This window comes from Ostrea edulis, chromosome 2 (genome assembly GCF_947568905.1).
Source record: "Ostrea edulis chromosome 2, xbOstEdul1.1, whole genome shotgun sequence".
NCBI lineage: Eukaryota > Metazoa > Mollusca > Bivalvia > Ostreida > Ostreidae > Ostrea > Ostrea edulis.
In genome coordinates, this window is record NC_079165.1 from 28,481,373 (window position 1) to 28,507,389 (window position 26,017).

General features: G+C 37.6%; 1 protein-coding gene across 9 annotated transcripts in view; it reads left to right on the top strand.

The window, feature by feature from the left end:
- The window catches only part of LOC125682276 (twitchin-like), a 146,771-nt gene that overhangs the window by 80,105 nt on the left and 40,649 nt on the right, over positions 1 to 26,017 (top strand). For all 9 annotated transcript variants that reach the window (XM_056153684.1, XM_056153687.1, XM_056153685.1 and 6 more), the window contains exons 27-44: positions 93 to 233; positions 1,039 to 1,211; positions 1,728 to 1,817; positions 1,941 to 2,246; positions 2,623 to 2,673; positions 3,280 to 3,582; positions 4,012 to 4,317; positions 5,306 to 5,623; positions 6,039 to 6,329; positions 7,127 to 7,417; positions 8,094 to 8,396; positions 8,892 to 9,194; positions 9,543 to 9,845; positions 10,160 to 10,465; positions 10,858 to 11,157; positions 11,987 to 12,292; positions 12,800 to 13,102; positions 24,454 to 24,759. In XM_056153684.1, coding sequence (XP_056009659.1) covers positions 93 to 233; positions 1,039 to 1,211; positions 1,728 to 1,817; positions 1,941 to 2,246; positions 2,623 to 2,673; positions 3,280 to 3,582; positions 4,012 to 4,317; positions 5,306 to 5,623; positions 6,039 to 6,329; positions 7,127 to 7,417; positions 8,094 to 8,396; positions 8,892 to 9,194; positions 9,543 to 9,845; positions 10,160 to 10,465; positions 10,858 to 11,157; positions 11,987 to 12,292; positions 12,800 to 13,102; positions 24,454 to 24,759 — 4,700 coding nt within the window. The remainder of the gene's footprint in view (positions 1 to 92; positions 234 to 1,038; positions 1,212 to 1,727; positions 1,818 to 1,940; positions 2,247 to 2,622; positions 2,674 to 3,279; positions 3,583 to 4,011; positions 4,318 to 5,305; positions 5,624 to 6,038; positions 6,330 to 7,126; positions 7,418 to 8,093; positions 8,397 to 8,891; positions 9,195 to 9,542; positions 9,846 to 10,159; positions 10,466 to 10,857; positions 11,158 to 11,986; positions 12,293 to 12,799; positions 13,103 to 24,453; positions 24,760 to 26,017) is intronic.

Consider the following 26,017-nt stretch of genomic DNA (forward strand, 5'->3'; position numbering starts at 1 on the left):
AATTAGAAAATCAGGGCCTGCGTTTGTTTCACTGTAATTTCAGTGTTTTCTGTCGGGTTGTCATTGTGTGTTTCTGGTTTCTGTTTCCATAGCTTCAGACAGAAAGATTTTGATGCGAAGTATGGCTGTGCTCCAACATTCATTAAGAAAATAGAAAATACCTACTCACCAGAAGGAAAATCTGCCAAGTTTGAGTGTAAAGTGATGGGAATACCAGAACCCAATGTCACATGGTAAGTCAATAAATCACTGTGTCCACTGGAACTACCTGAAAACCCAGTATCGCATGGTAAGTCAATAAATCGCTGTGTCCACCAGAAAACCCAATATCGTATGGTAAGTCAATAAATCACTGTGTCCACCGGAACCACCAGAAAACCCAATATCGTATGGTAAGTCAATAAATCACCATGTCCACTGGAACTACCAGAAAACCCAATATTGCATGGTAAGTCAATAAATCGCTGTGTCCATGGAACTACCAGAAAACCCAATATTGCATGGTCAGTCAATAAATCATTTTGTCCACTGCTGTGTTTTAGTTTGAGGATCTGCAAGAAAATTTTCATTTATTATAATCTAGTAATTTTTTGTAACATGTGTTCATATGGATAGAACTCTTTATTAGAATATATTCCATGTGAGTTTATTATGCACATGCAACCAACATTTCTTACTTGTAGAATACTCTATAGTGTTTTTTGTCTGCGGGTGTGAATTTTGCGATTTTCTAGCTCATTGGTATAATACAAATAATTTTAATGGAATATATTTTGACAGTTGATACTTTACATTCATGTCATTGTGTAACCTTTGACAAAAAACCCAACTATTATACAGAGTTATCTTTCTTGTGAAAATATGTATTATGATTACAAACTCATTTGGCTGCAAATTTAGATATTTTAAAAAAAAGATTGGTGGCATGATACCAAACCACTAAAACAAGCCAAAATTATCGCCCTGCAGAAAAAACCTACTATGCGGTTGTGTGTATAGATGTAGATATGTCAATGAATTTGTTTTGAATTTTTCCAGGTACAAGGATAACAAGCCTCTGTCCCCGGGCTCTCACTACTGGATAAATCGTGATGGTGGTAACTGTACCCTGACAATAAGAGATGTGATGGAGAGTGATACTGGCCAGTACACCTGTAAAATCAATAATCCGGCCGGAGAAACCAGCAGTGTGGCCTCTCTGGAATTACCAGGTGAGTTCTGTACACCTGTAAAATCAGCAATCCGGCCGGAGAAAGTTCTGTACACCTGTAAAATCAGTAATCCGGCCGTAGAAAGTTCCATATACCTGTAAAATCAGTAATCCGGCCGTAGAAAGTTCTGTACACCTGTAAAGTCAGTAATCCGGCCGGAGAAAGTTCTGTACACATGTAAAATCAGTAATCCGGCCGTAGAAAGTTCCGTATACCTGTAAAATCAGTAATCCGGCCGTAGAAAGTTCTGTACACCTGTAACATCAGTAATCCGGCCGTAGAAAGTTCCGTATACCTGTAAAATCAGTAATCCGGCCGTAGAAAGTTCCGTATACCTGTAAATTCAGTAATCCGGCCGGAGAAAGTTCTCTACACCTGTGAAATCAATAACTGGTTGTTGGAGAAACTAGCAGCATGGCCTCTTTTGAACTACCTGGAAAAAATTGCTCCTCACTTCTGTGTGGAGTTCAGGTGATTCCTGAAAAAGTTTTCTGTATTCATGTTCTCTGCTTATAGGTAAGATGAAGAAGGACTCTTCTGTCGATGGAGAATACTCACCATTTGCCAGGCGATTCTCACGAGATTCTACCAAGTCTGACCATGAGGGTAAGTGACATTTATATCAATCTACCATATCAAAATGTATACAATGGTTGGGTTGTTAGTGGTCCTTACTTCAGGTAAAACTTAAAGACTTGTAAAATAAAGAATTAAAATCCTGTTTTGCAGCTATGCCCTCACTGCCCTATGACAAGCCATCTCTAACAGACATCAGGGAGGAGTCTGTCAGGTTGTCATGGTTACCAGCCTACACCTCCACTCTCCCACCAGAGGGCAGAAATGTAAAATACGTTATCGAGGCTCGTGAATTGCCAGGATTTGACTGGCACAAGGTGGCTACCGGCATTCACGGAAACACGCACATGTTGAAGAATCTGAAGCCCAGAACCGAGTATGCTTTCAGGGTTCACGCCGAGAATCAGTTTGGAGTCAGTGACTCCACACAACCTGTCATGTTGTCAAGACCCAAGCCAGGTATGTGTTAAGTATTCAGAATAATGTGTGTACAGTAAAACATGCTTATAATGAACACCTTTATAGTGAATTTATGTACAGTAAAACATGCTTATAATGAACACGCTTACAGTGAATTCATGTGCAGTAAAACATTCTTATAACGAACACACTTACAGAGAATTCACACTTTTTGCAAAGTGATGTTTATTCCCCCATGAGGGGACAATGCAAATGTTTTTACTGGATATGATAAAGTTTGGTTATAACAAACTATTGTTTTTCTGGCCCTGGAGGCTTGCTATAACTGTGTTGTACTGTATTTGATTAGAATTAAGTTGTTAAAAGTTCTAGTGGTCATATTTTTTTTGCTCTAAAGACATTTTAAATGTTGTAGTGGAGGAAGAAGCAGCAGAGAAATTTCATGTTAAGCCACATGAATCTCGAGGTAGGTTTATGTTCTGTGTTTAGCCACAGGAATCTTGAGGTAGGTTTATATTCTGTGTTTAGCCACATGAATCTCGAGGTAGGTTTATGTTCTGTGTTAAGCCACAGGAATCTCGAGGTAGGTTTATATTCTATGTTAAGCCACAGGAATCTCGAGGTAGGTTTATATTCTGTGTTAAGCCACAGGAATCTCGAGGTAGGTTTATATTCTGTGTTAAGCCACAGGAATCTCGAGGTAGGTTTATATTCTATGTTAAGCCACAGGAATCTCGAGGTAGGTTTATATTCTGTGTTAAGCCACAGGAATCTCGAGGTAGGTTTATAAGCCACATGAATCTCGAGGTAGGTTTATATTCTACGTTAAGCCACAGGAATCTCGAGGTAGGTTTATATTCTACGTTAAGCCACAGGAATCTCGAGGTGGTTTATATTCTGTGTTAAGCCACACGAATCTCGAGGTAGGTTTATATTCTGTGTAGTGCTTGTCGAGCGCATTCTTATTGTGATTTTTACACAGTGAACATTTTTTGAAACTGAAATATTTTACCCCCTGAAAATTGGAATTTCTGAGTTACAATTATCATGAAATTTATCCATATGCTTACAGTACCACCAAAGTTGCCTTCCTCTAAACCGTTTGTGACAGAGATGGGCCAAGAGACGGTTCGGCTCGCCTGGAAGCCGGCCGTGGCTCCAGTGGCTGCCAAGAAAGTGGCACCCATCACGTACCGCCTGGAGGCCCAGGAACTGCCAGCCAAGGACTGGATGCCTGTCGCGCACCGCATCCGGGACACCAGCTACTACCTCCCGGAGCTGAAATCCGACCGGGACTATAACCTCAGGGTCAGGGCGGAAAACAAGTATGGACAAAGTGACCCCTCAGAGTCCCTGTGGATCCCTAGGGCTACTCGTACGTACTGGAGTTAATCTAATAATGACTTTGTAATAATACGTGAAGGAGAGATTTATTAATACTTCATTTTTATTTTACAAATTATTCTTGTAATTGTTAGAAAATTTATTTTACATGTCTGTTGTTTGTAGTAGAAGTATCCATTTAACTTTTAATGTGTCAAACGATATCTGTGGAAAATCGAGATTTATTTTGTCATTTAATCATCAAATAGAATAGACATAATCCATGTTAAAGGTATTCTATTTTTAACTTTGTTTTGTTGAATGCATGTGTATGTGTCTGTCAAAAGATATCTGTTGAAATATTGAAATTTGTGAAATATAATCCATGGAAAAGGTATTCTATTTTTACTCTATTTTTTCCTCTCGCTTTGTTTGACTGGTTCAGATTTAGATATTCTATTTCTAACTTTGACTGATACAGATTTCCCTGGAGTTCCGATCAGCAGACCAAACATCGTTGACATGGAGCCAGACTCAGTGCGAGTGTCCTGGCAGAAGGTTGATATCCCATCATTCTCAGCAAAAGACGAACCTCTGTTGTATTTGTTAGAAATGCAGGAACCACCAAAGCGTGACTGGCAACAGATTGCCCGGGACATTCCCGACCATAACTACACTGTCAAAGGGCTGACTCCGGGACAGGACTACAGATTTAGGGTCAAAGCCAGGACAATGGGAGGAGCTTACGGAGAGCCGTCCCCCTCAACATCTATGTACAGAACCCTGGGTAAATTTTCCATGTTTTGTTTATTTCGGTGTTATTTTATTATTGTATGGAGTTTCGTAGTATTTTACCATAAGGCTGGAACTATAATTTTCAAAAAAAAAGAAGAAAAGAAAAAAAAAGGCAGTTTACATTAAGTTTTTAGCCGAGTTGCGTAGCAAAACTCGGCTTTTAAATTGGCAAAGGATGGGCATCCAGGTGGGCGGGCGGTGTCCACAATTAGCTTGTCTGGTCTCTAACTTTCATACTTTTTGGTGCATCTTTGTGAGACTTACATAACATGATCATATCCAAAAGAGGAAGGTTCCTATTTATTTTGAGGTCAAAAGGTCAAGGTCACTTTGTCACTAAATGCTATAGATTTGAGCTTATCCGGTCTCTAACTTTCATACTACTTGGTGCGTCTTTGTCAGACTTCCATATTTTGATCACATCCAAAAGAGGAAGGTTCCTATTTATTTGAGGTCCAAAGGTCAAGGTCTCTTTTTCACTATATACTGTAGATTTGAGCTTGCCTCTAACTTTTAGACATGTACTTGCTGGTGCATATTTATCAGACTTCAAATCCTGATGACATTCAAGATTCATGTTGCTTTTGAAATCCAAAGGCCAAAGGTTAAGGTCATTATCACACTAAATACCTATTGCGGCCATTCAAAGCTTCATACTTATAAACTATATTAAATATGTGCATGTTTTTACTTTGTGAATGCAAGCGTGCATAATTTTCCAATCTACAAGTCGGCCATACGCATCTTTGATGCGTTTTAGCGATTTTGAAAAATTTGTTCAATGTTATGACATTTATAAGTTTTTGAATAGATATATATATATACAGTCATTGTGTGAAACTCATGGTGTTTGAGTTGCAATCTAACCCTGTGGGTTTCACGCTATGCTATACAGTATAAGAAGGTTTTACTTATGTAGAAAGTAAATAATCCATTCTTCTTGGTCATAAACCATGTCTGTGGAATATTGTATTGAATAGCGACCACCAGAATCCCGATTGACCGACTGGAGCTCGAGGATTCGGAGCCCGACTATGAAGGAGTACGTTTGACCTGGAACAAGGTGGACATCCCACCCTACCACAGAGGTGAAGAACCGCTGATGTACATGGTAGAGATCAGCGAGCCACCGATGGACGAGTGGCGACCGGTGGTGACTGGTCTTCCCACCACACGCTACCGAGTCACTGACCTTCTTCCAGACAGAGACTACCGCTTCAGAGTAAGGGGTGTAACTCCGTACGGAGTGACACCACCTTCATATTCTCTGCCAGTTTCTTACAGACGACCTACACCAGGTAACTACTTACATGCTACTTTAATGAATTATTTTAACAATTATTTGAAAATCAACAGAAGTACACAAGCTGCTAACAATATGAAAAAGTACAGTCAAACTTTGTTATGTTGAACACGATGGGACTGAGGTAAAACTTCAAGATATCCGAGGATTTGAGATATTTAGGGTTGAATACTTAAGATTAAGTGGTTAGGTCTTCCCAATCATTTTGACATGTCCATGGTATTCAAGATATCAATATTCGAGATACCAAAATTCAACTGTATTTGGAGCCTTGGTTGATAAGTTTGCTATGGAAATTTATTTTGGAGGGGGGGGGGGGATTGGAAGTCTGAGAGAATTACAAAAGGTACAATGTGATATGATGAAGGCATACATTGTATATGTACATGTTTTTGATGTGAAATATTCAGCCCCCAGCAGACCACTGCCAAACATGCCTCAGCTTCTGTATGATGACTCTGATGCCCTGAGGCTGACTTGGAAACCCCCAACGGTGGACATAAAACGTCCCCTGAGGTACCAAATCCAGATGCAGGCCCCCCAGAGCTTGGACTGGCGACCCCTAGCCACAGGCATCAATGACACCAGCTACAGAATCCGGGGTCTGGGGCCCAGTAGGGACTACATGTTTAGGGTCATTCCAGAGACCAGTCTGGGACCGCTAGAACCCCTGCCTCCTGTGTCTCTTACTGCACTCCCAGGTAAGCCATGTTTATCAATGTCATGTCTGTGTCACTATACCACAATAATTACTATGTCACTATACCACAATAATTACTATGTCACTATACCACAATAATTACTATGTCACTATACCACAATAATTACTATGTCACTTTACATCATGTCCTGCGCTTGAGAGCATGAGATGGGCTAGAAAAACATAAGACTCATGTGTAAAGAGTGAGATATCACATGTATGGTTATTGTTAGTGTTTTGAATTTAGTCCCTGATATTATGTGACTTGTGAATGAGAAGATGCCTATTTCTGTCATTGAAAAATAAACACTAGGAATCAGAAAATGATTCGACATTCATATGTAAGACTCACATTTACCGTAAAGCAGGTTTTTTCTGCAGGTGTAAAATTTTACGATTATTAGCTCAGTTTTACAAATAATTACAGCTGAATATATTCTGGCAGACATGGAGTTCCGAAACATAAAAAATTATAAGCAGTGTAGTGTTAGTAACTTATCTGTAAAACATTTTACTGTCATCAGCAACAACTGACATAAAAAAAACAGTAGTTTATTTACCTCCCATTCTGAAGAGTGCAACATGTGTACCTTTGACATAAACACCCCCCACCACTATACAGAGTTATTTTTCTTGCAAATATACGTATTGTGCATGCAGAAACATTCTGGTGCAAATTTAGTGATTAAATAATTTGGCGACATGATACAAAACCGCTGAAATAAGCCAAAGTTATCATCCCACAGAGAAAAACCCGCTATACAGTATGTTTATAATTGCTACTTTTCCCTTTTACAGCTCCAAGGTCTATCCTACCGAGAATGCCAGACATTGTTGACCTTCAGCCAGATTCACTGAGATTGTCTTGGCAACGACCTTACATTGACTCTACTGTGCCATTAACATACAGGATTGATATGCAAGAACCGCCTTCACGTGAATGGCGACCAATCGCTACTGGTGTACCTGACACACAGTACCATGTTACTGGCTTACGACAAAACAAAGACTACTTGTTCCGGGTGACTCCCAGTACGCCAACGTATGCCATGGAACCCTTGCCCTACGTGACGCTGACTTCACTGCCAGGTATTCACGATTACATCGGGATTTATATTCCATTCTTTTATGTGATGTGTGATTTTCAGTCATAGTGATTGCTCCTTCGCCAAACGCTCGGCATTTAGAAGAGAGAATCGTAGGTCTTTCGGATATGACCTTAAGAACAAAGATCCTGTGTCGCGACAGGCATTGGCACGTTAAAGAACCCTCACTGCTACTGCCCTGAGCGATAAGCATAGGTCTAAATTTATGGTACTTCACCTACAGCTGGTGACGTCTCAATAGGAGTGAAAAATTCTCGATGAGACAATCAATCAATCAGTCGTAAATGAAATGATTCCTGAAAATTCCTTATTTTACTTGAGTTTTTAATATCACAAAATGACTCATAGGCATCAAATCTTGAGAATACAAATTTACAAGTGCCCTGTTGATCAAGAGTTTTCACATGTATTTTAGCAATATAGATATAAAAGCGATTGATTTTATTATGCAAGTGATGCTTCTTGCAAAATTGCACAATAATAAATTCCTCACATATAGATTGTATTTAGGAATCAACTACTTTAGCAATATAAAAGTGAGTAATTTTATTTCACAAGTGATGGTTCTTGTGAAATTACACGACAAGAAATTCCATGCACATATTTAGGAATTTACAGTATGTTAACATTTCTTGCATGATAGAAATCTTTCTTTCCAGTACGACCTAGGCTGTACTCACAGGAGCCCAGAGCAGTAGAAGTCGGCAAAGGCTTGGTTCAGCTTTCATGGAGACCAGCCGAGTTGCCACAGTTTGCTCGACACAAGCTGCCGATCAATTATTTCATTGAAATGAGGACTTTACCCAGTGCTAACTGGGAGCCAGTTGCCAGAAACGTACACGACACAACGTACCTAGTGAAGGGTCTACGATCAGACAAGGAATACCAGTTCCGCATCAAAGCACACACAGATTTCGGAAGCAGTGAACCGTCACTTCCTGTGACAGTCTACAGAAAATCAGGTACGATGTTAATTTGAAAAGTAGTTAATGAGAAGTTAACAACACTTGCTCCAAACAAGCTTTTCAAAAATGATGAAAATGAAAACTAGATTCATGCATTTATAAGTAAAATGAATACAATTTACTGTATTGAATGTAATTTATTCTTATGATTTCAAACACTTTAGAAAATTTGAATAGGGAGGGGTAATAAATTTCAACTTTTGAACATCATAGAAATTTACAAGTCCCTCGTTTTAAAGGAGTTTTATGTTTCTACTTATCACAACCACACTAAGCCAATATATATATATATATATCAACCCATGTATCCATTTTTTTTTTTTGTATCAAGTGTCCTTTTAAAACTGTATATTTATTGTTATTTCTGAAAAAAAAGAAGACATTATTTCTTAGCGACTCTTAAAGATAATGTTCCTTCAGCATATAAAACAGCTGTGAATTGGCTTATAATGAAGTGTAGTATTATTTGACTCTCCTTCCCACTATTTTCAGTGCCCGTCTTCCCACGCTATGAGCCAATCGTGACCAACCTGAACCCTGACTCCGTGGTTCTGTCATGGCAACCAGCAACCCTGCCCGGGCACATCAGTCACATGCCCATGGTCACTTACCGCATTGAAATCCAGGATCCCCCCGAACGGGGTCAGTGGAGGAGCTATGTGTCGAACGTCCCCAAGACCAGTTACCATGTGACCAACCTACGCCCAGACCGAGACTACCTGTTCAGGGTGCGGGCCGAGGCTGACAACACTACCACGGAGCCTTCCATGCCTGTCTATCTGCCTAGACGAGCTTGTAAGTGGAGATATTGTACCTATATATTAAACAAAATGTTAGGTGTTTTTTATGTTTTCTTTTTGGATAAGATTTTAAATACCATTTCACTTTAGGAGTAAAACTACACAGCGACTCTCTATAAACCCTATTGTCTCTTCTCAGGCCTCTGAGATTGCTTTTTAAGTGGGGGATGTAATTGATTATTTAGCTTGTTTTTTAAGTAGAGAATATAGTTTCACCTCAGTATATCGCCACCCCCACATACTGCCATCAAAATTCTAAATTCTCAGTAGAAAATACATCTAAACAAATTGAATGAAAATGATACACCAAATCCCCACTGGCCATGATCCTAATTTTTTTAAGGTCCCCCAAGGATGCCCCAGGAACAGCCATATGTTCTTGAGCTCCGGCCGGACTCTCTGAAGTTACAATGGCGATCTGTGGAGTTACCGTCACGCATCACCGACTACTCCCCGGTCACCTACCGCCTAGAGATCCAGGAGCTGCCACGCTCGGACTGGATGACGCTAGCTAAGGGAATACCACACACCGACTTCCACGTCACTAACCTGAACCCCGACAAGGACTACAGATTCAGAGTCCGCGCGGAAAACGACATGGGCATCAGCGATCCTACACCAGATGTCTCCATCAAGAAACGCGCTGGTCAGTACGATGATAAGAGAGAATTACCTATAGATTAATACAGAATTACATGTAAATAAAGAGAGAACTACTTGTAAATAAAGAAAGAATTACGTGTAAATGAATTGACAGTATTGGTGTAATGAATTGTGTGACACTGTAATAGTAATACAGGAATTCGTTTCTTCTGTAAACTTTAACATATATAAATTTGTTTCATTTTACACGATATTCTTGAACAAGAGGGAAACTATGTAGCGCATTCTTAAAAATAATCTGAAACATAAATAATTAAATTCGTAGATTTGTACGAATGATTTTGTTGTTATATACAGTGGCTCCCACAATGCGTCAAGAAGAACCTTTGATTTACGACATTGGTCCATCTGGGTCTTTCTGGTTGTCATGGCGACCTGCTGATCCTTCTTTGTACATGTCAGACAGCAGTCCAGTCACGTACACCATTTATGTCCAGGAGTCGCCTAGCAACACCTGGAGACCGCTCGTCCGCAGAATTCCGCATCCGTTCTACCACGTCACAAACCTCCGAAACGATAAGGACTACAGTTTTAGAGTTCAAGCTGAGAACGAGTTTGGACTCAGCCGGCCCACTCTGCCAATCAGACTGCTCGGAATCAAAAGTAAGTCATGTAAAAAGATCGAACATAAATTTATAATAATCTACAGTCAAACCTTGTTGTCTTGAGTTCAATGAGGGCAACATAAAACTTTGATATATTGGATGATTTGAGATGTTGAGGTTAAAATGCATAAAGAAAATGTATTTGGAACTTCCAACTCACCTAGACTTGCCTATGATGTTCAAAATATCAATGTTCGAGATACCAAAGTTCAACTGATGTTTAGTATCAAACAGTTCAACTACTGGTACAGTGATATGGTATGGCTTACAAATTTCACAAAGTTGGCAGATAAATTTCAAAATTACTGAGAACAGAATAAGTTGCCTGGTTCCTGCTCCAATGTACTGTGCATAATTAATCTCATTCGCAATAACATTTCTCTGTTGTAGGCAGGAAGTCTCCAGTGGACATCCCTGAGATCACCGACATTGACGACACGAGTCGGTCTCTCCGTCTGAAATGGCGACCGAGGTCTATGACGCCATTTAACAAAGGTCCTGTTACGTACCAGGTAGAGCGATGGGAACCTTCACAACGAAATTGGACACGCATGGCCAGCGGAATTCGAGATACGAACTATCAAGTTACTGGACTGCCATTTGACCAGGATCATCTGTTCAGAATTCGGGCTGAGGCAGAGAAAGTACTGAGTGAACCAACATATCCTATTTCCTTCAACAGGTTTAGATGTAAGTCTCAATTAGCAGAGCATGTAAGTCTCAATTAGCAGAGATGTTGGGGGGTGGGGGGGGCTATTGTCCTTGATTTCTCTATTTGTAGATTTACATGTATTCCCGCAATACCTTGTTACAATGATGGGAGGGGGGGTCCTTGATTTCTCTATTTTGTAGATTTACATGTATTCCCGCAATACTTTGTTACAATGAAACCTCTCTAACCCGACATGCACTGGGGGACTAATTTTTTTTTATTGGAATACACAGAGTCGGAATAAACAGTGTAAAAAAACATAAAATATGAAATTGAGAGTGAAAATAAGAGTCGGAATGCACAAAAACAGATTGCACAGGTGTTGGATGAGGCAGTTTTCACTGTACAAAGTTAACAGCAGAAAGCTGAACGATTACTTTTCAGTAATGTATATTAATTTATGCTTTCAAGGTCTGGCGAATTAATTTTCAAGCCAAAATTCTGATTCAATGTGGCATATTTTTAAAAGATTTTTCCATATTTGAATAAATTTTCTGTAAAAGCTATTAATAATTTTTTCTTATACCATCCATTGAACATTTTTACATTTTATTATCATCTTCACCCAAAAAATTATTGTTATTATCTTAAAACCAATCATTTAGTATTTGAATTGAAAATTGCATTATCTCCCTTTTCACCAATGCATTACTAGCAATGCGCTAGTTGTCAGGCTGATACTGTTGTCCCTGAGAACCAAGAGATCTTTATTTTATAGCGTGACAGAAAAAAAAGTTTTGAATTTCCAGAACATGATGATGTTACTCCAGTGTCTGTTGATTATGTCATTTGTTTCTATTTCTGTAGTGCCGTCTCATTTCCCTGTGCCTCGCCCACAACTTTACGACGTAGAACCGGACGCAGTGAGATTGTCATGGTTACCACTGCCAAGAGGAAACGCACAGGAGCCGATCGTTCTACCGAGAAGATTCCGTTTGGAGTTGCGTGAACTTCCATCACGCGACTGGAGACCAGTGGCACACGATATCCCAGATACCAATTACCGGGTCACGGGACTCAAACCGAGACAGGACTACGAGTTTAGGGTCAGAGGAATATCTGATGGAGGTCTGGGAGACTACACGAAGCCAACCACTCTTTACAGGAGGCCAGGTATGATGTAGAAAGAGTTAGTCTGAGAGAACCAGTAACAAAGGACTCTGACCATTAATACTGTAAATGTACATTTTTACGTGCTGTATTTATTTCCACTAAGTCCATGGTCATATAAAATTGCATAATTTTATACCAGCAGACTTAAAGTATGTAAGTTAATTTCATGTTGGCCACATGCAACTCAGCAGAAAGAGTTAGTCTGAGAGAACCAGTGACAAAGGACTCTGACCATTAATACTGTAAATGTACATTTTTACGTGCTGTATTTATTTCCACGAAGTCCATGGTCATATAAAATCTGCATAATTTTATACCAGCAGACTTAAAGTATGTAAGTTAATTTCATGTTGGCCACATGCAACTCAGCAGAATTTCATAAACCCGTGGACCAAACCAAAAATTATAATCTGTGAAATTATGACTCTGTGGAAGTGAATATGTCTACAATAATTTGATGATTCCGTTACAGAGATTTAAAATAATTCTGGTTATTTGTTCCTGCAGTGTTGCCCAGAACTCCCATCGGCACGCCCAGATTGGTAGATGTGAAAGATGACTATGTTGACTTGAACTGGAAGATGGTGGACGTGCCAGCCCATAGCTACGACGAAGAACCTCTGGCCTTCCTGATCGAGGCACAGACACCGCCGAGATACGACTGGATGCCAGTAGCTCGAAACGTTAGAGGAACCTCGTTCCGTATCTCGAACCTTCAACGACACCAGGATTACATGTTCCGTATCCGTGCTGAGTATCCGTCAGGACTCTCCTCGCCCTCGGCCCACATCCCAGTGTACCGTAAACCAAGTGAGTTATACCTCGTCACAGGTAGTCATGGTAGCACTTTAACAGGCCTCACTAGTAAGCTAGTATCACCATTAGTTAGCACTAACCAAACACCAACAGCCCTTGGGTCCAAGAAGGACCTTTTCCTGGCTGAGCTTAAGAGATTGGACACAAGACGCAAGGAATTTCAGGAGAAGGTTCAAAAGTTTAAACAGAATACCATCAAGGCTTTGACAGACACCAAATCTCTGAAGGATAAATTTTTGGTTGAGATGTCGTTGGACAATAAACTTCCTCCTCCCAGTCCCCGATCAAGGCGGGATAAATTCTTAATTGTTAAAGTAACACCAAGGATCCAGGGGACAAAGAAAAAGGCTGACTTCGGAAAAACTTTGGAGAAGTTTAAGTCCCTAGAGACACTTCATCGTGTGGAGAAGCCTGTGACCAACAGACGAGATATCTCCACCTCTGTTGGAAGACCCACTTCTCCCCGAAAACTCTCCCTTGACTCCCGCATGCATGTCTCCACTCCCCTTCAAACACCAGCCTTGTCCTCTGTCCTTGACACCAAATCCAAGGTCACATCATTACCTCGGAAGCCGTACATTTCTACAGACGACAGTTACTTGTCAAGCAGACGTGGTGTATCCCACCACTCTGTGTCAGATTTGTCTTACAAGAAGCGCCATCTGGTGCCTGACAGGTTGAAATACAGACAGATGACTACTGATTCTTACACCAGCTCTCTGTCTGACCAGTACAAGGTGTCCAGTGTTAGGACTTCTAGGTACAAACCTCCAGAGAGGAGATACTTTTTCCCTCGCCCCCACTCCTGGGGAGGCAGAGGGTCTCGTACAACTCTCAGAACCAATACCAGCAGACCTACATATGATCTGTACACCTCTCACACTAGTCGTTCTTCCCTGACCTCTACCCCCTATTCCAGAGACAATCGCCATGGCTCCTTATCTCTGATTGGTAAATCAGTCTATCATGATCTGTACTCTCGCTCAGTCACCCCTAGACCAAGTTCAAGTCTGACAAGATCTTCAAATTACACTCCTACACATAGAGAGTCTTCATACTCGGACACATCACGACAAGCTCGCTCGTTGACCCGTGACTATAGCTCCCCTGGTAGGTATGACAGTGTCAGTACAAGCTCTAAATTATACAGCACAAACTACTCCCGCGAGAGAACCTCATACTCGGTGGGGCCCAACATAGGGAGCAGTAGAAAGTATTCAGTAGCCACGGATTACATTTCTGCTAGGATTGAGTATGATAGAAGAAGTGAGTATAGAAGCTGGACCCCAGACCGATTCTCAACCTCTGCCCTCTCCCGCTTCACCTTTACTAGTCCTTCCCCTTCCTTCACCAGGAGCCCCTCTAGGGCCACGACAAGAAGCCCCTCTAGGGCCAAAACTTGGTTTGACTCTCAGTCAGTAAGGTCTGGGTCCGTCTCTGCCACGGAAAGTGGGTACATGTCAAGAACTCCCTCTCTATCTCACAGTCTTCTCCCCTCCCGGAGTTCTTCTGTGACTCAGTCTATGATAAAGTCGAGAAGTGGCTCAACCACTGATTCCCCATCCCGCCTCAGACCCAGAAGTTCCTCCGCCATCCTCACTGGTCTCCCTCCAGTTAAACCCAGCACCTCAACCTACAAAAAGAAGGATATGTCTGTCTCTTATACCTCCTACCTCCCTCCAACCAAGCAGACCCTGAAACAGAGGTCTTCTTCTAAGGACAGCCTTCTAAGTACTGAATCCTCGACTCCCTCCACTACCCAAACCACTGCCCCCCAGAAAGACAACCAGACCACACCAACGAAATCCACAGCCAAGAAAGAGGTCTCTAGAAAGGAGAGACCGAAGGTGATTAAGGAGGATACAATGAAGGGGGTACCAGGCAAACAGATTGGGGTACCAGACAAACAGATGGAGGAGAGGGTTGAGGACACAGGGGAGGAAGAGAAACTGTCCTGGCTCCGGACACCGTCCAGTCAGACGATAAAACACCTGGCTTAAGGCGTTCTGTGTATTAAATCGGACATAGAACTCGTGTTTTCAGACAGACATATAAGGAACAATGTGTAATCTGTTATGTCTTAGATGTGCACAAGTGCTTTCAACTTAGAATGAAGTGATGTATAATTCACATATTGTATTTGTAGATTGTAGATAGTGCCAAAATATACATGTATGTTTGAAAAAAGAACTGATTAGTGAGAAACCATGACATTTGACTTTTGCTTTGTGTTTTGTTACTTGACTGTAGCTAAGTGTATTTACAGTGATTTTGAGCACCTGCACATGTATATATCGCACATACTGCAATATTTATATAAAGCACTGCATAAAACTGTACCTTAATGCATGTTACAAACAGTATGTGTTGAAGAGTTTACTTATGATCGGTCACAAGGAGTAGACGATCAAGTATGGAATTCTGGATCTTGTCCAGAAACTGTTTTTCGTTATTTACACAGAGAATTTGTACTAATTTTACAACTGTCAATAATTATATCGCCCATTGGATTGTCTTCAAACACCAGCATCTCCTACATGGTAATTACTGGACACAAAATGTGTGGTTTCTTTTCTGTTTTAATTTTCATGGGAAAGAAATTCTTGAGGAGAAAGTCTTTCATATTTACAACAGTCTGTTATAATGGTTTGTTAGTCTGATGACCTCTGATTTGTTTTGGGTCTGTTAAAGAAAATGGAGGGCAATGTGTTTAAAGAATGTTTTGCAGTGAGACTTAGATCCAGATGTGTGCTTTCTCTCCAGATTTAGTAGGGCTGACTCCTGAGTCTTAGGTAGATTGTGTTTCATATTTCAGTTCATATATCGATTTTCAGCTCTTTAGGGGTGATATATGGTATTATATTGAACAGCGCAATCAGCTGAGGTGCAATATTTTGTTATGTTATTGGCTTTAAATGCAATAATGTCCATGGGCAACAGTGCAATATGTTACCATATTCTTGTATTGTGCAAGCTTATTACATACATGTGATATTTTAAGTCCTGGAATGAATACTGGAGACTGACCTTGTAAATGTTCCAATATTATTCATGTTCAAGGTCATTTCCTCAGAGATTTAACCCCTATTTTTGCTTTTTGATGGGAAATACGGGAAGCTTGATCTACATGATAACTGTTTACATACAATATGATAACAATGTTTAATTTGATTGTATAGATTAAGAAAAACATGATTTTATAAAAGTTATATCAGTGCTGCATACAGTATAGCAACTAAGTCCTTTATCACATTTTGCAGTTGATAGTCAGATACAGATAATAAGACTTATCTCTTTGGGGGAAACATTTTTACATTTAGGGTTAAAAAACAAAGATCTGGTGATGTCTTTTAATGCCCTTTATTGGAAGCCTCCAGGATGATCTGGGTGATATCATGTGTATGTTTTTATGAGAGGTGTGATATTGAATACTATGATGGTTTAGGCAATCTGAGGACTAGTTTTACCTCACCCCAGGCTAATTTAATACCACTCATGTTTTCTCCATTTGATGTTCTGTGATTGTTGAAAACTTTCAATAAAAAATACTGTAAAAATGTCAAATATTTCTCCGATGTCTTATTTGTTATCGGACCACACCATTATATACTATATATGTATATTAGTGTATGTGGAAATCTGTAAATGTTAATTTCATTCTTGATAAATGAACTGAATTAAAACTTAAATATACACAGACTTAATAGATAGAATCAGTGTCAGTTAATGAATGAAGGTTTCACTTTAAGGTATTCAAAGTATAACAATCGTATGTAATTTTTAGTAAATGTATGGTGTGATTAATTTTGTGATCATGGTATCATTTTGAAGGGTTTATCAATTAAAGATAATCCACCATAGGAATTAATTTACAAATTTTTTATTAACTGCTTGATTTATTTCACCTTGAATTTTACATTGAAATTGTATTTTATATAAATCTCTTGTTCAAAAGTGACACAAACTTTCTTTTTATAAAAGTATGAATTAAAATTAATCATTTACCACAGATATTTTTTTGGAAAATTAGATATTTTCTTATTTCTATCAAGGGTGGATAACTCTTTTCAAGTGCAAAAGTCATGTGAATTTGAACTACTTCATTTTCATCATTATTTAACAATGATAAACATTTACTAGTATTTTGATTTAAATAATTAAAAAAATTTCAATCTCCTTTTGTTATACATGGAATACCTTATTAAAAATGAAATCAGAACTAACTGCTAAAGGAATCCTGAATACACAACATGAAGATTATAGGTGTTGGTCTGAAGGAAGGGGGATAACTGCTGGGTTACCACCTTCTGATGCCCTTCGTATTGGAAGTATTGATATTTGGTCTGTCTCTCTCTGCAATGTTTAAGCAATATTAGCTCTAAATCTGAAAATGTTATTAGTTGTGAAAATGTGCAATTGTGATAGTTTTGTATTTAACTTAACCATATAGTCATCGATAAAATTAAAACTAAATTTAAGACTTTATCCAAATAAAGATTTCGGTTTAATTGAATATATAGCATTATATAGAGAATAAAAAATTTTGTACGGGGAGACAATAATGTCATTTTACTTCATTCAGAGCCTCTGGATATGTTTACTAGCACAAATATCAATGACTAAAGTTTTTATACCTTTTTTTTTTTTGTCAATGAAATAATAAATCGCAGTTTTACAACAAAAATTTCCAATACCAAAATGACAGCTAATATTGCTTTAACTAATGAATATAATGTGTGAACTTGCTAGAGAGACATTAGTGAATACAACTGCTACAACATGAACTTGGGCCACAGTTCAAGGTCATAGTTTCACAAAGACAATTTGTATTTAAAAAGCTTTCACATATACTTTACTTAGTATATCATGTAAGTTTTGACACAATGTTTGATGTGTTTGGTTTCATGCTATATGGACAATGTCATGTTTGTAGATTCCTAGCTATTAGAGGGGGGGGGGGGGGGGGGGGGGGTCACAAGCAGTACTATATGATATTATAATGTGTGTATCCCATAATTTCATAACATCATCAGATTACGCTTTGTAAACTTACACATGCAGTTTCATATCATTAGGGTCCTTAGTTAGAAAACAATTTCAAAGAATGGGGGAGGGTATTGATTAGTGTGGGTTGGGTTTCAAAAGCATATCATACTGTTGACATTTTATCCAATGATTTTTAAATTAATTTTTAATTTTCCTGTATAATTTCTTGTTTTTAACTTTATATCATTGAATGGCGGGTGTGTTTGTGACGGATAGCTTATACACTATACATATTTATTGATTTATTACATCTTCCAGAATTCCTGTGGTATAAGGTTTTAGGAAGCCATGGTAAATTATACTGTTTAATTAAAAAATTAACAGGGTTTATTGTTATTTGAATTAATATAATCTTGTTTATACCTCTGACTTATCTAGTTACGTATCTGATTTAATTTCCCATAATCGAGGAACATACTGGATGACATTTGTTTTAGGTGTTCTTCAGAAATAATGTATGTGGAAATATTATAATTGATAGATACATTTTTGATGGTTTTTAATCACAAATAGATTTTTTTTTTTGAAAGTTTAATCAATCAATATAAATTCAGTTTTGAAGGTGATTAAATCAACCAAATTATAAATAATAATGATCGATGCTTTGGAAGATTTGATCAACCAGTAGAAATAATGTTTTATTTTTTATCTATCCTAAGTTAATCAAATTCCTATTATGTTAAATCACCCTAATTTGAGAATGAGTTGGTTCACAAATAGTTATTTCATTTCAGTATGTTCCTTGGACCTGTTTATTTCTCCTTAAATGATTATTACTATTTTTCCAACTTAAAATCTAAACTATCGAGTTTGTTTCTATTTCTTGATCTACTAACAAAACTTGAAACATTTATGAATATAGTCTGGTAGTTTCATTTTAGTATAGTACTGTATAGACATAGCCTTTCAGGCTGGGATTGATCTTGAAAATTCCTATATAGCACTTGCAGTGAGTATATATAATGCATGTATTCTATGATTCGATCACTGAGACTCAGTATTCAGATCAATTTACTGCATTAAGGATTCCATATAATTATGATTTCCTACTACTTGATGACGTGTTTGAGAGAGAGGAAATGACATTGGTCATTTTATAGGTCAAGGTCATTCCTTCAGGTACACTCGCCTGCCCGATCGAGGTCATTAAATCACTAATTGGTATCAATAATAAACTTATTTGTAGTGACTAGCAATGGCTTGCTGCCCCCAGGGTATTTAGTCTCTCTGTAGTGATAGTTTAGTATTAGCCTAAGTGCAGCAAGAGATGGAGATCTGATTTACGTGAAAGCAGCAATCACCTCACAGAGCCAGGGACATTCTACCAATGAAATAAAGATTAAGTTATCAATCTTGTTACTAAGAAGTGCCTTCGCTGGATCGCCTAGGGAAGCATTATCATCTTTAAGCTTAATTTTGTTATGCTAATTAAATTATTATTAAGATATTAGATAAATATTTATTTGGTATATACATACATACATACAGAAATACCTAGGATATTACTTTAAAGCTCATAATAAAGAAATCCTTTCATGCACGGATGTTGGCGCTAAGGGTCATTTTGTGGGAGGAAACCGGAGGAAACCCACGTGTCTGAGCGGGCGACCCCCATACCCTCTCACATACAACCACTGCCAATCACAAGGATCTAACTCGGGTCACAGCACAGTGTTTTTATTGCACCAATTCTCTCAGAAACAAGCCAAGTATACTGACCATGTGACTGTTGTTTTAGCACACTGCGTGCTATTTTTCAGCAATTGTCGGATCTGTGCATATCTATAATTACCCTTTAGTATTTCATTATACATATGATCTATCACAATAAATTTATTGAGTTTAGTCTGATAGATCCTTATTTCTATAATACATGTATAAGAAAATGGAACTCCATGTCAAAATTTTCTAATGCCATGGTTTTCTTTTTGACCACGCGTGAAGAAGGCACATGCAATGCATACATTATACAAATAAGGCCAACTGAAGATGTCCGAAAGTTGGATTAGTCAAGAATAAACTGAAAATTTTGACCTTAATTCCTTTCATCTGGGATGAAATCAAATAATCAACATTGCATAAGTTATTATATACCACCATTATAGATACATGTGTACATTAATCATGATAGTTTGGAAATAATTAACAAACAAAAGAATTAATAATTAGTGCATATGTACCTTTAACTTAATTTCTTCTCTGCTTTCCAGAAGAAGTTAATGCCAAAGTTTTATAGGCTAACTCATAAGCAGTCTGATTTGGTCCTAATTGTAATTAAAACCATGTAAATAACAAAACAGTTTGCATATAACGTTCATGTTATATAGGTAAGATACTCAAAATTTAAATTCATGAAGTGATATGAATCTACAATGTCTGATATCAGAAACATGAATTTTCTGCAATTTTTATTGAATGACCAAAAATTATTATTTTTTTATAGCTGCCTCGGGCTCTAGAGGTTGCATGATGTTAGATCCTGATTATGTTGAAACATATTTTAAAATCTTTATATTTTATGGTTGCAAAAATATATGCAATGAATCTATAAATTTTGATCAAAGCGTGTGGCGCTTGATTTGTAATTATATATATATAACGACTTCCTGAAATGTTTAAAAAGTTTCAAGAAAACACGAAGAATCGCCAACTTTAGGATGTGATATTCCAAAAGAGGAATCAGTTTTGGAAAGATGCTGTAGTTTTTTAATATTTCAATGTGGAAATTGCTGAATTTCAAAGAAATTAAGGAATGTTTGGATTTCTGGGCTAAAAATTGCTCAGTCCATCAGCCTATAGCTAATCCTTTTAAGAAAATGTTAAGGAGGTGTATACCACGTCATCATAATGGCTGACTTAATTTCTTATAAAACATGAATGAAATATCATTATCGCCAATATTTGTATATTCCCGTTAAATTTGATTGCCTATATAGCTGAGTAGCTCAGTCGGTTAAAGTGTCAACTGCTGTTCTGTATAGGTTGTGGGTTCAAGTCCAGCAGAGGATTTAAATTTTTTTCCAGATTACTTTCTACTGAAACTGCATTTTTTTTTTATTAGATAAGATAAATTTGAAAGTTTTCAATTTCAAAATATTATTGTACGTATCCTCCACTTTTCATCCATATGAAATTTTACCCAGGTGTGTTATTTTTCTTTAAGGGAATAATTGTCTATTCTATTATCCAAAGTATTACAGAATTTCTATAATTTTACAACTCATTTAAGATTATATTCATATTTCCACCCATAGGTCACCCTTTATACTGGACAACACATACATTAGGTCACTGCTTATACCGAACACGGTTTATATCTGACAACACATCTGTCGAACCAATCAGTAGGATCCCCCCCATATGAACCCTGTAGCTGTAGAATTTCTCCTTTGGGAGCCCCAATATCTGAACCATGTGTTGTCAATCTGTTAGCTTCCCTCTGAACTCTATGGCTGTGATGTGTTAAGGAAAATCATCTTTTCATCACTGGTAACTAATACGTGTGCCCTCCTCACCTTCACTTTTCTCTCTCTCTCAAATTTTATTTCAGTACAATTTGATTATTTTCCCTTTATTTAGAACTCTTGGATTGCAGTGTGCTTGCATGGAAAGTTCTTTTTTTAACTGAATCCTACTCACATCTGTTGGGTCTCAATCTGACAGTGTGGTAAAAGTAAGAGGCTCAGTATTCAGAATGTTGTGTTTTGAAAACTTATAATATCTTACAGTTCCTGCGTCTCGTACAAATATTGCTATAATTGTGAAAGTGACATTTCTTTGATTGTTTGAATTAAAGGCTCATTGTGTATTTGTTATTGAGTTTAAGTTGTAATGGGGTGCTTTCACAGCCTCGTCAACTTAATTATTTTTATTTTGATATGTTGAATATCAATTCCATTATAATGTTTAAAGTTTGAGAAAATAAAGATTTAATTTAGCCAGAAATGTAAATAAAAATAAAATGGAAAAAGGTTTAATTGGCATTTCAGCATTTTCACATCACCAACATAAGCTAGACATGAAACCCAGTTAACTAAGATAAATATTGATGTACATTTGTATGTGTGTGCTGTAGAAGAAATATTTGTAAGAAGAGTATAGGGGCAGATAACTCTTTCAGAGCTCTTCTCTGGATATCTGTTACATGTATAAACATACATAATTTGTTGGATAATTTTTCAAAAAAAAAAAAGAACTATAAGTATGAGATGTATTTATTTCATAATCAGAAGTAATTAACAGATTACATCTGATTACTTTTCTTGTTTTTTTTATGTGCTCAGTACATCTGTACATGCAGTAGGGAGCTTATCCAATTTGTGTGTTGTTCTGACCATAAAACTCAGGGTCAGTTTGCTGTACCTCCTTGTAGCCAGAGAACTTGGTAACTCTGCCAAATGCTTTCCGTGAACTTCTGCCCAGACATGCGATTATTTGTTTGGATTATATGCCACAAATATTTTAGTGGTATAATGTGGCAGCTAAGGGTAATTTAAGTGCGGTTTTATACTTGTAATGACCTAAGCTGTGAGGTTTCCTTTATTTTTAAATGTGTCTTTCCATTAGACCTCATGAGTTTATAATATGGTAGATTCGAAGGAAGGACCCCAATCTTTGCTGTATCTTTAAGTAGAAATCAGTTCATGGTGTATGAAGAATCTGCAATGTTACAGTACTCCCAGCAAGCCAATAATTAATTTTAGTTTGCATATAATTAATACAGTGGTCATATCTCTCTCTCTCTTTCCACTCTCACCCCCACCCTAAAACTCAAAGTTTAAAATGGAGAACTAGAGTAAATTGCGTAAATCTGATATATTCTAACAAGATTTATTTTTAATCATTCATTACTGAATAATTACCCAATTTCCATGACTTGAGGAGAACCATATTGTCATAATGGCTGAGTTCATTTTGAAATGAATGAAAATATAGATATCAGCAATACAATGCATATTTTCTTTTAAATCTAATCGCTTAGATGGGTAGCGTAGTAGGGTAACTAGCTGCAATAATGTAGCCTTCTCCAAATATTTTATTCCTCCTCCAAAAAAAAAATGATAATAAAAAATCAGAGAGGGCTACATTATCGCAACTTAAAGGTTGTTACGTGTGCACTGCTGATCTGTGGATCATGTGTTCGAGTATCACATGGGTTTTAATTTTTTTTCCAGATTACTTTCTATTGAAGATTTTTTTTTTTTTTAACTAAATAAGGTAACGTTTTCAATTTTAAAATAGCTTTGCACATACCCTCCACTTTCCATCCATACCAGATTAAAGAAACAGTAAGGACATTGAGCTCTTGTTATTCTCTTGCACAAATCTAGTATTGAAACTATACTCTCAAAATTGATTTACATCACCTCAAAATTGGCCATAATTAGCATCATCTTTGTCCGGTGAATGTCCTGTGATCATGAAATGGTTTGCAGGGATGCTTTTTGTTGATAAGGCATGTTGCAGATGTTAATGACATTATTTAACATTGAAATGCATGTATTCTAGTAACATGACTTTTCTCATTACTGAATAATGCCAAGCCAATCTGACAGGCTGATTGAGGTCGCTGTGGATGAGAATTGTTGCACACCAGAGTTTGATCAGAATTAACAAGTGTGAGATGCCCAGGACATGACCAAAATTAATACCACATGTATCTGATTTAGTCTGCTATACTTAATACCAAACTTCAGAGAGTGCAGTGTTATACAGAGCTGCTGGCTTGGTCCTGTATCAGATTATGTAATTATATCCACTGCGGCTCACTGCACTGCTGACAGTTTATACACTCTGATTCAAGACAAGAGTTTGTGAAAATTAAACAGGAATTTCTGCATCTGAAACAAAAGTTTTGTTTGAAATGAAAATGATTTAATTATATTTGCATGGACTTAAACATTTTCAGGCAGGTAAATGTAAGTAGAAAATGTTTTTAAAATATTGTAATATTTAAGTTTTTAATCAATTCACTTCTTATGAAGCTTATCCGACAATGAATAGAAGTTTTACAATAGCTTAATTGAGTTCATAAATTACTCGGAACAACATAGCAATATCACAATACAGAAAAGCATGGTTATAACGAATTCACACTTATTGTGAAATGATATTTATTCCTCTAGAAGAGGAATATTATAATGTTTTTTTGGATATAATGTAGTTTAGTTATAACGAACTGTTTTTCGCTGGTGCTGGAGGTTCGCTATAATCGTGTTTTACTGTATTATAGTATATGTAATTTATTGTCAATGTTATTGGAGTTGTAATCTTATATATGCTGTACTTCCTGTTGGTAGTTCGCCCTGGCATCCCTATTGCACGGCCTGAAATCTGGGAGGAAGAACCCTACCAAGCTCGCCTTCGCTGGCGCCGAGTCTACGTGCCCCCGTATGATAATTTAGACGTACCCCTGACCTACCAAATAGAGGTACAGGAACCCCCACTAAAGAACTGGCGCACATTGGTCAAGGGACTGAGCATGACTGAGCACACTGTCACTGACCTGGCCCCACGAAAGGACTACCTGTTCAGAATTCGTGCCGAGACCCCCAACGGAGATCTGACCGAGCCCACTCCCCCCATCGCCTACTACAGGTCAAGATGTGAGTATGAATTATTGCTTCATGACCTCAAAATCTGATTCATACTGTTGAAAGCATTTAATGAAGAATGTGTTTGAATATACTTAGATTTTAGGAAATGTCTTGAGTATTAGGGTTCAATTATATTGGGAATTCTTAGCTTACCTGAACTTAAAAAACTCAGGTGAGTTACTCTGAATAAGATTTCCCCATCATCATCTATCAACTTTCACATTTTCGATTTTTCTAAAACCACTGGACCAATTTCAGTAAAAATAGGGTTTGATGTCGAACAATCTGATTTAAATCAACTCCTCGATCTGTTCATATTTTATACGTGAAATATTTTTTAATATATAAAAAAGAAACAGATCGAGGAGCTGATTTTAATCAGGTGGGATGTTGAACAAATCTTCTCAACAACCACTTCAGCAGAAAATTGATTAAAAGTTTCCTTATAGATTCCTTGTAGATTCAAGTTTATTAAAACTAATCTCTATAGTGCCAGGGTATTAAAGACTTGCATAGGAATGGATAGGGGGTGGGAAGCATAACTCATCTCAAGACTTCAAATGTTTTGAATATCAAATTAATGCATTTTAGATTTAAATTTTGTTTAAATCATGAACTTAGAGCCAGAGTGGGAGGACAGTGGTATTTTCGGGTTTTTCACCGGAATATACTTAATACATCAGGAATTAAAATAAACATATTCTAAAGATCCTAAGTGGTCCAATTTGTCCGATTGACATGCAAGCATCCTCATTAGGTGTGGGATCACTTCTGTTTACACTGTGACCTCAGACTCAGTGGGGCCACAACTGGGGATTAAAGTTTTACACTACAATGTGTTTCACCCTTACCTGTATGAGCAAGGTTCGGGTGAGCACTGTGATCCACGGGTCTCGTGTTTTTATTTCTGAGTTTTTATCTAATGAGTTGCTACATGTAGGCTATTCACATCGATGCGTGCTTTTTGTTTACATGTAAAGGAGTAAATTGGCTTTTATAATTTGGACAGTCTGTTTTACAATATGGTGAAGTGTTAGTATGATTTTCTGATAAGTGGAATTTAACCTGTCCATATTTATGAGTGTTTTGTAAGAGGGTCTTTGAGTTGGAGAGAGCAGTTCGGTTTTTGACTGTTGTCCATTTGATGCAGAGTAACAGTTAAAGATGGAACCGAGACCCATTCTGAGGAAAAACATTGGCCTTATAATCAGAAATGATATAATTCGAGAAACAGAAGGACTCTCCAGATCTCCTAGCTACGAAAGGG